A 14469-nucleotide genomic window follows, 5' to 3' on the forward strand; every position below is an offset into this window, starting at 1 on the left:
AGGAGTGCCAAGTGGGAATTTTAGAAATTAAAATATAGTAAAAATAAAACACCCTAACTCTTCTGCTCTCCTCTTCTTGCCCTATTCCGATATATAGTTGTCCAGGGCCTTCCTGCCTATTTGGTCCCCTTGTACTTCCTTCGAGAGTATGAGCCCCCCTCTCTTCCAAGGGAACCCCAATACCAACACCCATTTCTTTATCTACTCACTTCATGCACATCCTCCTTCTCTCTCTCTTAGTCACATCCCTCGTTTCTCAATCTCTGACCCCTTCAACGGTATCTTGAGCCTTCCTCACAGCTGCCACCACCCTCACAGAGAGATGGGCATCCTGATGAGAACCTGCTGGAACACAAAACTAACAAAACTAGTCCGGAAGACCTTTACTTTGTTTGCCCTCCACATTTCTCTTTCTGTCTCCCACTTCTTTTTTTTTTCTCTGCCCTAAGGCACCGGTGCCTGCCCTGGGACTCTGCGGCTTGTTCCAGGTGAAGGCGGTAACCACTCCAGGACCCCCCTAGAGCTCCGCCCCTTCCATCCTAAACTCAAAGTCCAGCTGGCCAGGGAGCAGATGCAGCCCTTACCCCGACCTTGCGCCGCAGGCACTGGCCCCCTGACTGGGAGGGATGACTCCGGCCGGGAGACACTTGCTGAGAGCTTTGCACCTGCAGGACTCCTTTCCCAGGATCCCCAAGATGCATCCTTCTCTGAGCCGTGAGTGGAAACCAGGGTCACTGGGGTGAGCTAAGGGTCGGCCAGAGGGGCTGGGCTTGGAATCTGTTGCCTGGGATTCTGGGATTATGCCTGCATGGGGGCTTGGAGGCCGGCCATCAGACCCAGCAGCTCTATGCCCCCTGTCCGAGTCCAGTATTTTGCAGATCCTCCTCTTGCCCTGAAATGAAATCCATGGATAATAAAACCCAACTATGCCCAATTTCAAAAAGAAAGCAATGCAGTATTGTAGTTATAATATAAAGAAGAAATAAAAGGAAAGCAATTCAAAATAGGCATTAACTGCAATAAATAGATACTCAAGGACAATGACTTTAAAAGACACAAAGCCTCCTCGTGAATGTCCACCATGCCCCCAAAAGGCAGTACCATCACCCCAAGCACCGACCTGCAGTGCAGAGCCTGGTGGGGATTCTCTCCCTCTCTATCTGCCCCTCCCCCTGCTGGCACACACACACACTCTCTCTCTCTCTCAAAATAAATAAACTTAAAAAATAAATACATAAAGATTACCTAATACACTATGCAGGAATAAGGCATAATTAGTACTTTAATAAATCACATTAATGTTCTATGAACTATGTCCTTGTGTATTTTTAAATATTCCTTCCTTCCTCTTCCCTCTCTCCCTTCCTCCCTCCCTTCCTTCCATCCTTCCTTGCTTGCTTCCTCCTATCCTTCCTTCCTTCTTTCCTTCTATCCTTCCTTCCAACATGATTTTTATGTATTCCATTTGGAGCCCTCACTCCACCACCACATTCCATTCAGTTAGGTGAACACATGACTGAATCAACCTGCCTTGACTGTTTAAAATCTCGGCTCTTCTTTCTCCAATCCTTCTCCCCACCTCCGCCCCCACTGCCAGCCTACTATTGTGAATCCTAGAGCTTCAGCACCAGAGAACTCCCAGCCCTTCTCAAGGTGCAACTCCAATTGTGCAGGCAGGAAAATGGTACTGAAGGAGGCGAGGGGGTTTGAATTCATGAAACAGTCTATTCTTCTGCCATTTCAGAAGAGTAACTAATGTAGAGAGACAAAATGAAAAGCTTTCCAAAAGGGGAAATTCTCAGAAAACGTAGGCTGTTATTTTTTTCTCATTTCTACGCTGGGTAGCCAAAAGCCACTTATTTTTAAAGTAAGAGCAAATTAATGACATTAGTGATTTTTTAAAGCAGAAAAGTGAATGAGATCTCTTGGAAAGAAAACATATTCAGAGCTGTTCCTTTCCAGCTTCATTTAAAACATGATTGTTCACTGTGTTTCTCAGGACTGTGCCTTTACAGCCATGCAAAATACCAACATTTCATCTATGGATTCAGAGTAAGATGCTAACTGAGTAAGAGACATCATGTTCTCAGCTCTCTCCACCTGTAAAATTATCTGGACACTGACCATAAAGCTTCAAAATTAGCACTTTTCTTTTCCAAGAGTACTCACAAGGTCTCTAGACATCTCTTCCCACTGTGATATTCTTTTACTCTATTGTCCCATCCCACTGCTACAGACAGGTCAAAATCTGTGCTGGAAACGAAGGGTGAACGTGGCCAATGGATGAGAAAAGAGAAGTAGGCTGGGAGCCAGAAACTTGGAGTTTCATTCTTGTTCTGCAGGTAGCTAGCTGGAGAAACTTAAACTGCTTTCCTCATCTATAATGTAAGCATTTTGACAACAAAAATCTGAGGCCCCTCCAGCTCCAAGTGTTAAGTGATTCTTCTGCTCGCCTCATCTTTGCTTTGCCACAGTCTGGTCTTGGGTCCTCATGACCTTTGTGTTGTGTTTGGGAGGAAGGTTTTGTCTTCCACATCTGTATGTGTGTATTTATTATTATAGGACATTGCCTGGTAACTGTCTCTCTTGATTCTCTACAAGAATAGACAGCAGCCAGTCATTCATTGGTTCCTGAGAACCAACCTGGTATCAGGAACTGAAATTGGCACCAGGATTGAGGCACCAAGCAGCTCAAAGCTTAGAAAACACCTTTATTAACACAGAAGATATTTTCCAGCAACACACCAAGTTTGGCCAACTGAAGAGAGAAGTGTAGCCCCCCTGACCAGGTGTGGGGGGACCTGGTGTGGGGCTGTAGTGGGAAAAACAATAACTTTCTCCAATATCCTCCATGGTTTGGGTTTGTTAAACTATATTTGAAAGAATCTCTTTTTTTCCTCCAGAAAATGTACTACTGAGATACCTTAGTGTTTTTTTTTAAACATTTATTCATTTTTGAGAGACAGAAAGGGACAGAGCATGAGCAGGGGAGAGGCAGAGAGAGAGGGAGACACAGAATCCAAAGCAGACTCTGGGCTCTGAGCTGTCAGCACAGAGCACGATGCGGGGCTTGAACTCACAGACCACGAGATCCTGACCTGAGTCGAAGTTAGACGCTTAACCCACTGAACCACCCAGGCACCCCAAGATACCGTAGTTTTTAAATCCTAACTAAAGGTTGATTTGAAGTATTTTTTAAGCTAAATAATAAACTAAATTGCCTAAGGGTCTTGATTCAAATTACCTCGTATAGGAGATTTTTATCAACAGGCTAGTTTGATGTTTAATTGAGGACCCTAAGTTTACTTTACCCTTAATAGGTGCTTTCTGGACATCTGTGACCAAGCTTGGTCCTCACACAAAACCCAGAATGCCTTCGTGTGACTTCACACCTGAAAAATACCAGGTAAGAGTCAGAAATTTAGGAAAACGCAAGAAGGTGGCTCTTCTTGAAAGAGCAAAATTAATTGTTTCCTTGGATCCCTTTCTAGATCACTTATGAAGGAGGCTGAAACATTCTACCTCTAAATGGAAAGCCTTATATTGTAATTCATCATAGCTATAGAATCAAATAAAAAAGACTTTAGAAGTACATGTGTGCAGTAATGTCTTTTCTTTCTTTTTTACCCTGTAGCTTTTTGGTTTTTTGCTTTTTTTTTTTTTAGAATAAAAAAAATGAGGGGCTGGTGGTATTCATGTCTTTAATTATCGAAACTTTCTTCTCTATTGCTTTTCTTTGTGGGTCCATCCTGACTTCCAAATCTACAATTTCTAACCTATGAGTGTTACATAGAATGAAGGGGATGGAAAGGAAGGGAGGGGGATAGAGGGAGAGAGAGCATGAGAGCCCCTGATATTTCTTAGTCTGTGGGCAAAACTATAACTTCCTATTTTGGAGGGAAGGACTCATGAAGGTCAGATATGAGATCATCAAAATCAGGACAACATTTTATTTTATTATTAACAGTATTACTAACATTATTAATTGTTTCCTCAAGAAAAACCCACAAATGTCCCTGCCTGCCATGGAGCATGGATAGAACATCCTAGATGTTCTATCTTCAAGTCACTAGGAGCATCTGAATCCTCTTAACCCACTCCGTGCTGTTGCATGAATTGGTGTATGTGTGTTGGAGACACAGAGCAGAGACCGAATGACCAAGAGTACAAGAAAGAGATGACCCGTCTATATTACGGGGATAGAGATGTAGATATACACACACAAATACATATATCACACTTCAATCTTGCCTATTCACAGTCCCTTGCCTACGACCGTGTCCTGGAGATCCACAAGCTGCATCATCCTCCGGTCCCAACTCCGTATTTTCCAAAGCCTTTGCTGCTCCACCAGGGTCACATGGAATGGCTATTTGACTATGAGGGAAACAGATACCTGGATTGCTTTTCTGGGATTGTCACCGTCAGTGTTGGTCACTGCCACCCGTGAGTATCTTAAATTCCAGTCTTTTTAGAATGAAATATGGCCATTTGTAGGAAAGTGGATGGACCTCGAGGGTGTGATGCTAAGCGAAATAAGTCACCAGAGAAGGACAGAAACCATATGTTTGCACTCATAGGTCTAACAGGAGAACAGGAGAGACCTAATGGAGGACCAGCGGGAGGGGAAGAGGGAGAGAGAGTTGGGGAGGGAGAGGGATGCAAAACTTGAGAGACTATTGAATACTGAAAATGAACTGAGGGTTGAAGGGGAAGGGGGAGGGGGAAAAGAGGTGGTGGTGATGGAGGAGGGCACTTGTGGGGAAGAGCACTGGGTGTTGTATGGAAACCAATTTGACAATAAACTACTTAAAGAAAAAAGAAGAATCTAATCTTGAAAAAATAAATAAGTAAATAAATTCCAGTCTTTTTTCTCCGGAAGAATATGCGGAGTACGGACTAATGTTCGTGTTCGTGATTGAGAGCTCTGGGTAAAAACTCTCTCGCTAGGCAGATCCCAGTCTACGGCCGACACACTCCCTGCTATCTCCTGGGTAACAAAAACCTCTTAGCACCGCACTGCTTGCTTTCCTGACAATGCAAGAGTTATTCATTCTCAGGCGGCCTGACGTGTACCGTGTGATGGGAGCACCGCTGTGTGTGTGTGTGTGTTTCCCCTCGCCGGTAACAGCTTCCCAAAGAAAGGCAACACGCTGAGGAAAAGGCCGAAAAACGGCAAGGGCAGGCAGTTCTCAGAGAGCCACGGGGCGGCTGTGTGGCGTGTGGGATCATGAAATAAGAAATCACTTCTAACCGAAGGCTCTCCATCACCTTGACTGATAGATGAGGAAAGAGAGGGTGGTGAGAGAAAAATGGAATCAGAGCTGGACACCTGCATTAGAAATGTTAGAATCCTAACCCTAAGGTTCTCTGGACCCTTGGTCATCAATGCCCCCACACAAATGCTCTCGGCAGGTTCTTCTGTGGTCCTCTTGGCTTTGATGCCACTATCTCATTTTAATACCTATTTTTCTCTTGCATTCCATAATCTGACCAACAAAACTCATATGAAGTGGGACCAAAGTAAATCAACAAGCCAAAATAAATTGAATAAGTTTGGGCCCTTTGTCAAAAGTAGGAACAAAAGGTCTTCTCGAGCCGCTGTCAGGCGGTAGGAGCGAGTTTTAATTCCAGGGTCTGGCCTCACCGATTCCTCCCACAGCCTTCCTGTTTCTGTCTCCGGAGGCACTAGTCCCATGCAAGGCTCCAGGGAAAATGTCAAACAAGGTTCTGGTAGAGTCTAAAACATACAATAAACACACGTAGGGAAGGAAAGATAAACAAAGTAGAGAAAAATTTTAAACATATTCTCATAAATAATGTTGACGTTGTCCCTGTTATCCCCCAGTCACTGCTCTCATGACCTCTGCGCTTCTCCTGATCCCCTCTGCCCCTGCAGCTTGCCCTCTGACCCCATGACTCAGGGCATCCCAGACACTTCCCTTAGCCCTCCGCTCTTCTCTCTATACCTTCTTCGTACCTTACTGCCATGCTCATAGACTCAGCCTTGTCCCTTTTCCCCTTCCTGGTCATTTTGTGACATTTTCAGCAGCCTTCCCCAGCTCTCTCTTTTATCTTGATCCCTCACCAAGCTACTATAATATCTCTAATAAGCCCAGAGTGCGCATTAAGGGGGCCCACATTTCCCACAGCCTCCAGAACACTCCCACTCCATCCTATGATATTTCACCATCAGCTAAAATCCAACATTCCCACCAAATCCATCATATCTCCACTATAATGTTTCTATTTCCATATTCATTTATTCAAGGTGCACAAGTGAGCCTTCTACCCTGAGAAGGAGCTGGGCAGCGACTGGCTGCACGTTTCAACTAATCCTGGAGTTTCCCCAATGTTACAGCCAAGAATGGTGAAGTCATCTTTGACTCTTCCCTACCTTTCACTCCCCAGAGCCAACCTGATACCGAGGTCTAGCTTTCCCTCCACTGAACTTCCTCTCCTACTGACCCCCACTGATTCCCACCAAACCCAGTCTCTAGAAGCTCTCTTTCTGGCACACCTGGAAGGCTACTTTGCCCCCATGACTGCTTTCACCATTACCAGTCTTTACCCTTTTCATTCTACCCTCGTGTGGCTCACATATTTACTTTGCTTAACAATGCTTTCCTCAGTTATCAGTTCAGTTGAAGAGTTCATTGATTCACGGCAATTTTTTAAAATTAGTCATGAAACCGTGATTACAAGAGAGGTTAGTTGGTAAAGTGCCCCATGAAAAAAAATAAGTTTTAAAAACACTTTAAACTCCATCTCCCTCCTGGGAAGAAATAGTATGTATTAGTCTAATACTTGCACTGGCAAGTCCTGCAGTAAAGAAATCTGTTTGAACTGGTGTTTCTCAAAATTACTTAATCATTATTTATTTAACCACGACACTGATTCCTTTTTGAGAAAAAATTATTAATAACAAATAGAACTGGTGTGTAATTTTAGCCATTGATGCCCCGTGGGTCAAGCTTAAACATCCTGGCCTATCTTTTCAAGGCATTCCTAGTCAGATCTTACATATCTATCTACCCTAAGTTCTTACTGTCCCTCAATAGCAACCTTCTGATCCTTCACAGGATATGGTTTCAGAGTTACAAAATGTTCTTCAAAAGTAACCACTATTAGAAATCAGATATTGGAAGGAAGAAGGCCTGCTCTTGTATGCATGTTTTTTTAACTTTATTTTTTTATTAATATGTATACATGGGTTTGATAGATCTATAACTCTTTAGAAGGATAAAATGAAAAGACACCTGGGTTTAGATGTAGTCATCCTTAGTTTCAAAACTGTTTGAAGGGTATTTAATAAGAAAACCTAATTAGAAGAGAATCTACATCCAAAACTCCTCTGTAAAATAAGTCTTTCTTATCATTTGGTCTCCTTTGAACACTCCCCTTGGTGAAAGACCCATTACCTTTCAAGGCACCCATCCCATTGCCAGACAGCTGTCGTGGTTACAGTTCTTCGTGTGTGGACGAAACCAGCCTCTTGGAACTATTTGAGAACTAGCTGTAGATTCGGGCTCCATGGCTGGTGTGTGTGTGTGTGTGTGTGTGTGTGTGTGTGTGTGTGTGTGCTGGGGGAACATGCCCACTGGCTGCATGGGGAACTCAGCTCTCATGTTTATTCAGGAAGGTGAGCGCAGTGGCACAAAAGCAGCTTGGACGCCTGTGGCACACAAGTGCCCTCTTTTTCCACTCTCCAGCCCATGAATTCGCAGAGAAGCTTTTGGCACTTCTTCCCGAGCCTCTAAAGGTATGATGCTCCCAGCTCAAAGGAACAGGAGTCTCATGATCCTGGGATAGCTGCCCTTGGAAGCCAGAATATGACAGGGAATATTGTCCATGTATTGAACACCTGAAATAGGGAACTAATAGCCATATCTGAAAGCAACCAAGGAGAAGGCAGGAACTTATGAATTGCTGGTGAAGCCAGTCAGTGTTCACCAGTCACCTCCAGGCCTCTGTCTCCTCTCAAAGTTCTCCTACTGCAACATCTCTGCAAAATCACTTAGAAGAAGCCCCAGCCTCCTCTGTGGACACTCTCCTCTATGCTCCTCAACAGGTTTCATCTCTTTGCTCCAGGGCCCCTCTACGAAATCATTTGTATGTCTCTTGTTACAGAATGGAGAAATTCTTTATGTTTATTTACTTATTTTCGAGAGAGAGAAAGAGAGGACTAACAAGGGAAGGACAGAGAGAGAGGGAGAGAGAGAATCCCAAGCAGTCTCTGGGCTATCAGTGCAGAGCCTGTCATGGGGCTCGATCTCACCAACCATGAGATCATGACCTGAGCTGAAATCAAGAGTAAGACCCTTACCAACTGAGCCACTCAGGCGCCCCCAGAGCAGAGTTGTTTTTAAATAAAATTAATATCCCATTCAGTTCATTTGATCTAAGATGCATTTAGACATTTTTTGCTAAATGAGATGGTTTTTTGCATCTGAAAGAACTGTTTTCTAACTGAATTGAGATGTTAAAATGTGGGCCAAGATTTGCACTTCAGGATTCAATAAGTTAATATATGTATAAGAATATATATATAGTACCTGTAGATATATACAATACATATATGCATAACATATATAGTACTATACAGAAGTGCAGAAGCAGGGACGTTGGCAAGGACACCAGTCCATGCTTCCCAGGCCCTGAGCCTGGAGGACCCAGTTCCCTTCAGTTCTCCCCTTTCTCTTAGCCAAGAGGAGCTGCATGTTTTGTGTGTTTGCTTGTTTTGTCAACATTCACGCACACCAAACAGACAAGCAGGGACATCCCTCTGGGGCTACGGAACCAGGGAGCCTGCCTTGTCCAACCAAGCCTTCAGAGCCCTGTCAGGTGGCTGTGGTTCAGGAGTTCAACCACCCCATCCTCATATCTACTCACCCACTAACCACCACATACCCTTCAGTGGGTCTCCCTATCTTGGCATTTTGTAGCACATTGAATAAAGCCAGTGAAATCTAGAAGTTTCACAACTGGGACAAACCTTAGCCATTTTTGTATCTCTAGCGCTTACAGCTCCTCAGTGAAAAGCTGTAGAATTAATATACTACCTAAGTGATGGGAATGCTTTTCTTAAAGGAAGTCTCCGTCCTGATTAGAGGTTGGGACATGCAGTATTCGCAATTTTGAATTAACTGGGGAAGAAAGAAAGAAATTAATGTATGGGATCTTGTATCTTCTGTTTCCCTCCAGGTCATTTTCTTTGTGAACAGTGGCTCAGAAGCCAATGACCTAGCCATGCTGATGGCCAGAGCACACACGAATAACACAGACCTTATTTCTTTCAGGTAATCACACCTAGGAATACTCAACTTTGATAACACCGACTTATCCCAATACTAAGTGTGCATCATGAAAATATAGCATGGGGCAGGGGAAGGGGGTCTTTCTCAGAAATATTGTTATAATTTTAGGTTTCAGGGCAGAATCAGTCAAATAATTTTATGACTAGATAACCCCATCTAAATTGGTCTGATCCAAGGTAGGGGTCCATGACTGGGGTAAAAAGCTGCTTAGAGTACTACTTAAGTCGTGGATCTTCCTCTAAAATTAAAAAGATCGTCATACGACAGTTTTTTGACTCTGAAGGTGTGGTACTAACTATGATTTATGCCACGTGGTGAATGACTGGCCAATATGCTTAGACGCTCATGGCTCTATCCTACAACAGTAGGCACATTTTCATCTTTGCTTATGATCGGGAGCACTCTACTTCCTAGTGCCAGCAGCACCAAATTTTCACCTCGTATTCTCCCTACGTTCAGAGGATACATATTGAACCTGTATATTTCTGCTTCTTTGGGTAACTTTTGAAAATTGACAATGTAATAGATTAATTACAAACCCTTGGTATCTATATTACCATTAAAAATAATGGAAAACTTAGCATTTTGCTTGCAGTTTCTTCCTGTAGGTAATTTCATATAGCAACTTTTTAAAAGGTTTTTTTAATGTTTCATTTATTTTTGAGACAGAGAGGGATAGAGCATAAGTAGGGAGGGGCAGAGGGAGAGGGAGACCCAGAATCTGAAGCAGGCTCCAGGCTCTGAGCTGTCAGCACAGAGCCTGACACGGGGCTCAAACCCACGAATGTGAGATCATGACCTGAGCTGAAGTCGGACGTTTAACCGACTGAGCCATCCAGGCACCCCATTGTAGCACCTTTTTTAATGTTTATCTATTTTTGAGACAAAGAGAGAGTGCATGATAGGGAGGGGCAGAGAAAGAAAGAGGGAGGCAGAGGTTCTGAAGTGGGCTTTGTACTGACAGCAGACAGCTGATGTGGGGCTCAAACTCATAAACTCCAAGATTAGGTATTGAGCCAAAGTCTGATGCCTAACTATCTGAGCCACCTAGGTGCCCTTATATAGCACTTTTAAACATTTTCTTTTAATAAAGTTTATGTCAAAGAAAGACTTATAGAAAAATATAAGGAATGAAGAGATAGTCCCAGTCTCTCACCTGTCTGGCCATAGAGTCTCTCATTTCAAAAGATGACCTGATAACCACCGCACATCCAATACTGCACATTCCATATAAAATGCCCTATAGTAACGACATGCATAAGGAAACATTTGCTATCAAATAAATATGGCAATAAAAAGATGCAACTGACGTTTTACCCAAATAAACCTCCCAGAATATACACATCCAGATAAGTATTGATCTATTCAAAGCAGACATGCGTTGCTAGAGTTCAACACACACTTGTAGCTCCTCTTCCAAGATAGATGCCCATCCTTTTGAACAGTCTTAATAATCCTAAATCCTTACTGAAGGGTGATTTTGATTTGAGAATTGTCAAAACCCATTTGAAGCCAAGATGGGTCATCAGGATGATTTGTACTAAATGTGATAGCTTCAGGTTCAAAAAGAAACCAAACCTGCATTTGTTTTTTTCTACACCAAAGAAAGTGGCTCATCAGGCATTTGCGCAACAGCAACATCACAAAACAAATATTTGGCTTCCCAAGGTGACTACTTTAAAGACTAAGACTCATTGAATATACAATCCCTGACATGGTGCTAAAAGATGAGTCTCACTGCTTAAGAGTGACCGAGTAGGGCAACTGCCAATGTCAGAGTTCTTGCCCCCATGTTCTCCAAATCTTCCTTTCATAATTTCATACCTATGACACCATCAGAAATAAACAAATAAGTTAATTCTCCTGGCATAGCCTTAGAAGATTTCTTAGAAATCACTGGAGTTGCATGTTTATAGCATTCTGTTATCTCCATAGCCTTCATGGATCTTCTCTTTTCCTACTCAGTCAATAGTTCATAGGCCAGCAATCAAAGAAAACTGAACTTGATCCCATCTTCTCACTGTTTCTTCTCGGCAGAGGCGGCTACCACGGGTGCAGTCCGTACACACTTGGCTTGACAAACGTAGGGCCCTTCAGGATTAATCTCCCCAGTGGGCTGGGCTGCCAATCAGTGAGTTTTGAGATTTTGGTCTTATTTCTCTCAAGGCTGTTGTGTATGTGGTATGACTAATCAGCAGTTCCCAATACTAGGATCAGAAATGCATATGAAAAACATCACTAATCAGGGGCCAGATTTCACTTAGTTGAACCAAAGCCCACTTGGAGGAAATGTTTATTAGAAAGGGCTTCAGAGTCAGAGTCTGAGTAATAATTAATGATAGGGTTTTTTCCAATTTGTTTTGCTTTTAAATAAAATCAGGTAAACTGCAAATAAACGCACCGAGATTAGTTCTCAGAGCCTCAAATGCATAAGATTTCTATGGAGCCAGCCTTGTCCTCACCTTTTGTTCTCACTTGCTGTACCCACCTGAGCATCAGAATCAGATACCTAATTATTCCTATTCTTTCAGACGCCCTTACCCACCTAACTCTTGAGTAAGTTGTTTCCAGGCTGGCACTGAAATCAGTTTCCTTTGTAAAGTACCCACATAACTGGTTTCTAAGAAAAACATTATCTTTTCAAACCAAAGTGTTAGGTTTTTGTCCTAAGTGGGAGAGGAGTATGGGAAGAATCTCAATATCAAATTAAGAAGCCCTCTTGCCCTGACTGGTATCATACGGTCCCTCAAATTGGCTATCTTGTCGTCACACTTTTGCCAAATTCCTTCGTTCATCATTTGCAGACAATGTGCCCAGATGTTTTCCGTGGCCCTTGGGGAGGAAGCCGCTGTCGAGATTCTCCAGTGCAAACCATTAGGAAATGCAGCTGTGCACCAGGTTCAACTGGGCAGGGAGGGAGGTGCGGGGTGGAAGGGGGGTGGGGAACGAAACTGGAGAAAGGCTGAACAATTAGTGAATAGATCTGGGGGGAAATGGAAATGGGGACGAGCCAAAGGAAACAAACTGGAAAGCAAGCCCTCATAGAATCAACACGCATCATGCCTACTACCACTGTGCTATCTGGGTGTGACGAAGCGCATCTCTGACCATCAGAGCCAAGCTAAACAGATTCCCACTTGATACTTTATTAAAGGAGTTTTGTCAGCTCTATTAGCAATAGCTCTGCTATCAGTTTTCAATGAAAACAAGGTTGGTGAGATGGTTTATCAATTCCCAGTGGAGGAAGGGGGAAGGAAAAAAGAGTATTTTCAGCAATCTCAAAACTCCAGTCAGGAAGTTCCCGCAGGGACTCAGGATGCCAGCCAGAAGCAGAGCATCTGTCAAAACGTAAGACCATTGCCAAAGGCAGTTGACGTCTCTGGCAAAAGTTTTAAAGGCATTCTCAAAAGAAAGTTTCCACTTATCAACCGCATTTATATTTGCATTCTCTACCTATTCTCACCATGAGAGGAGGCAAAGAAGCAGCATCTCTTCTCTACTAATCGGCGGTCTCCCTGGTGCATGTCGGCACAGTTCAGGACCTTTGAATAGCTGCCCCTGAGTAGCTCTGCAAGAAAGAGCTAAATGCTTCTGTCGAAGACACTTAATGGAACAGTCTGAGTCACTGGGCTGAAAGAATGCAAATGGAAATCTTAGAAATCAGCTTTGAAAGGAAAAAGGTTCACAGTCACCTTAAAATTCAGATGGGATAATGGCAAAATGGAGATAGGGCGATAGAAGAATGAGCACTGAAACAGGGTGCTGTGGTCACAGAACTTAAAGGTTTCTGAGGAAATTTAAAGCTATTACAAAAAAACTCACCACTTTCAAAAATAGGGACCCCAAGGTCCATCCATACCTGAGAGGCAGCAGAGCTAGGATTTGACCCCAAGCCTTCTGACTGCAAACCACTGCTCCCTACCTATGGCCATCCTGATTCACACTGGCTTGCCAGTAAGATGAACCCAGACTTAAAAATAACTCCTGTTCTGCTGGCCAGGATTGAGGAGACCCACGAAGTCAGGAGATCCGACTCCCCTCCAGTCCCCAGCTGGTTGAGCGGCATGCAAATCTGTCGCCTCAGCTTTCTCATTTATAAGATACAGATAGCAGCACCTGCTCCCAACTCCTTACAAGGCTTCGTAAGATCAAGAGAGGAGAGCTTTGGGGATAGGAGGGCAGATAACAGCAATACCAAGTGTACTGGTAGAGCCATACCCGCGTATCCTACCTAGATGGCATCAAGAATTAACTCATTCACAGATGCCCCTGGGCTTTTTAAACTTTTATGGGGCACATAGTGATCTTGCTAAAATGCAGATTCTGCTTCAGTAGCTATTGGATGGGACCCAATTTTGAGACTGAGTCTCTTATGAACACCGTTACATCAAAAGTTCAATTCTTGGGGTGCCTGGGTGGCTCAATTGGTTAAGCATGTGACTCTTGGTTTCAACTTAGGTCGTGATCTCACTCACAGTCTGTGGGTTCGAGCCCCACATTAGGCTCTGCTCTGGCAATGCAGAGCCTGCTTGGGATTCTGTCTCCCTTTCTCTCTGCCCCTCGCTCACACTCTCTCTCTCTCTCAAAAAATAAATAAATAGGGGCACCTGGGTGGCTCAGTCAGTTAAGCGTCCAGCTTCGGTTCAGGATTGATCTCACAGTTTGTGGGTTCAAGCCCCATGTCAGGCTCTGTGCTGACTGCTAGCTCAGAGCCTGGAGCCTGCTTTGGATTCTGTGTCTCCTTTTCTCTCTGACCCTCCCCTGATCGCACTCTCTCTCTCTCTCAAAGATAAATAAAAAGCTCTAAAAAAGCTCTATTTTTTAAATAAATAAATAACAACAACAAAAAAAGAATTAACTCGTTCGTGCACCTCATCAGCTGACAGAGCCCCCAAGAGCTGACCTCTCCACCTCTCCACCCTGTGTCCCTCTCTTTCTCCATCCTTTCTGTCTCCTCCCTCTTGGAGGCTTTCTCTGCTTTAGGCCAATTTGAAAATACTAGAACCCCATGGCCATCTCTCCAGTAGCATCTGGAGGCTAAATGATAGGGACAGAGCCACCTTCCTGCTCCTCTGAACTGTTGTCTTTGGCATATCTCAAGTCAGCTGTTTTCTTAACTCGTATCTTCAAGAGACAGTACCGATATGTATAT

The 14469-nt window shown here is 43.6% G+C and overlaps 1 protein-coding gene across 1 annotated transcript in view; it reads left to right on the forward strand.

Moving 5' to 3' along the window:
- The first annotated feature begins 585 nt into the window (after positions 1-585).
- Positions 586-14469, forward strand: part of AGXT2 (alanine--glyoxylate aminotransferase 2) — a 41040-nt gene continuing 27156 nt past the window's right edge. The window contains exons 1-7 of the mRNA XM_029941013.1: positions 586-714; positions 3321-3406; positions 4262-4446; positions 7639-7762; positions 9205-9299; positions 11355-11448; positions 12122-12215. Of these exons, the coding sequence (XP_029796873.1) occupies positions 627-714; positions 3321-3406; positions 4262-4446; positions 7639-7762; positions 9205-9299; positions 11355-11448; positions 12122-12215 (766 nt within the window). The 5' untranslated portion in view covers positions 586-626. The remainder of the gene's footprint in view (positions 715-3320; positions 3407-4261; positions 4447-7638; positions 7763-9204; positions 9300-11354; positions 11449-12121; positions 12216-14469) is intronic.

This window comes from Suricata suricatta, chromosome 6, assembly GCF_006229205.1.
Source record: "Suricata suricatta isolate VVHF042 chromosome 6, meerkat_22Aug2017_6uvM2_HiC, whole genome shotgun sequence".
Classification (NCBI taxonomy): Eukaryota; Metazoa; Chordata; class Mammalia; order Carnivora; family Herpestidae; genus Suricata; species Suricata suricatta.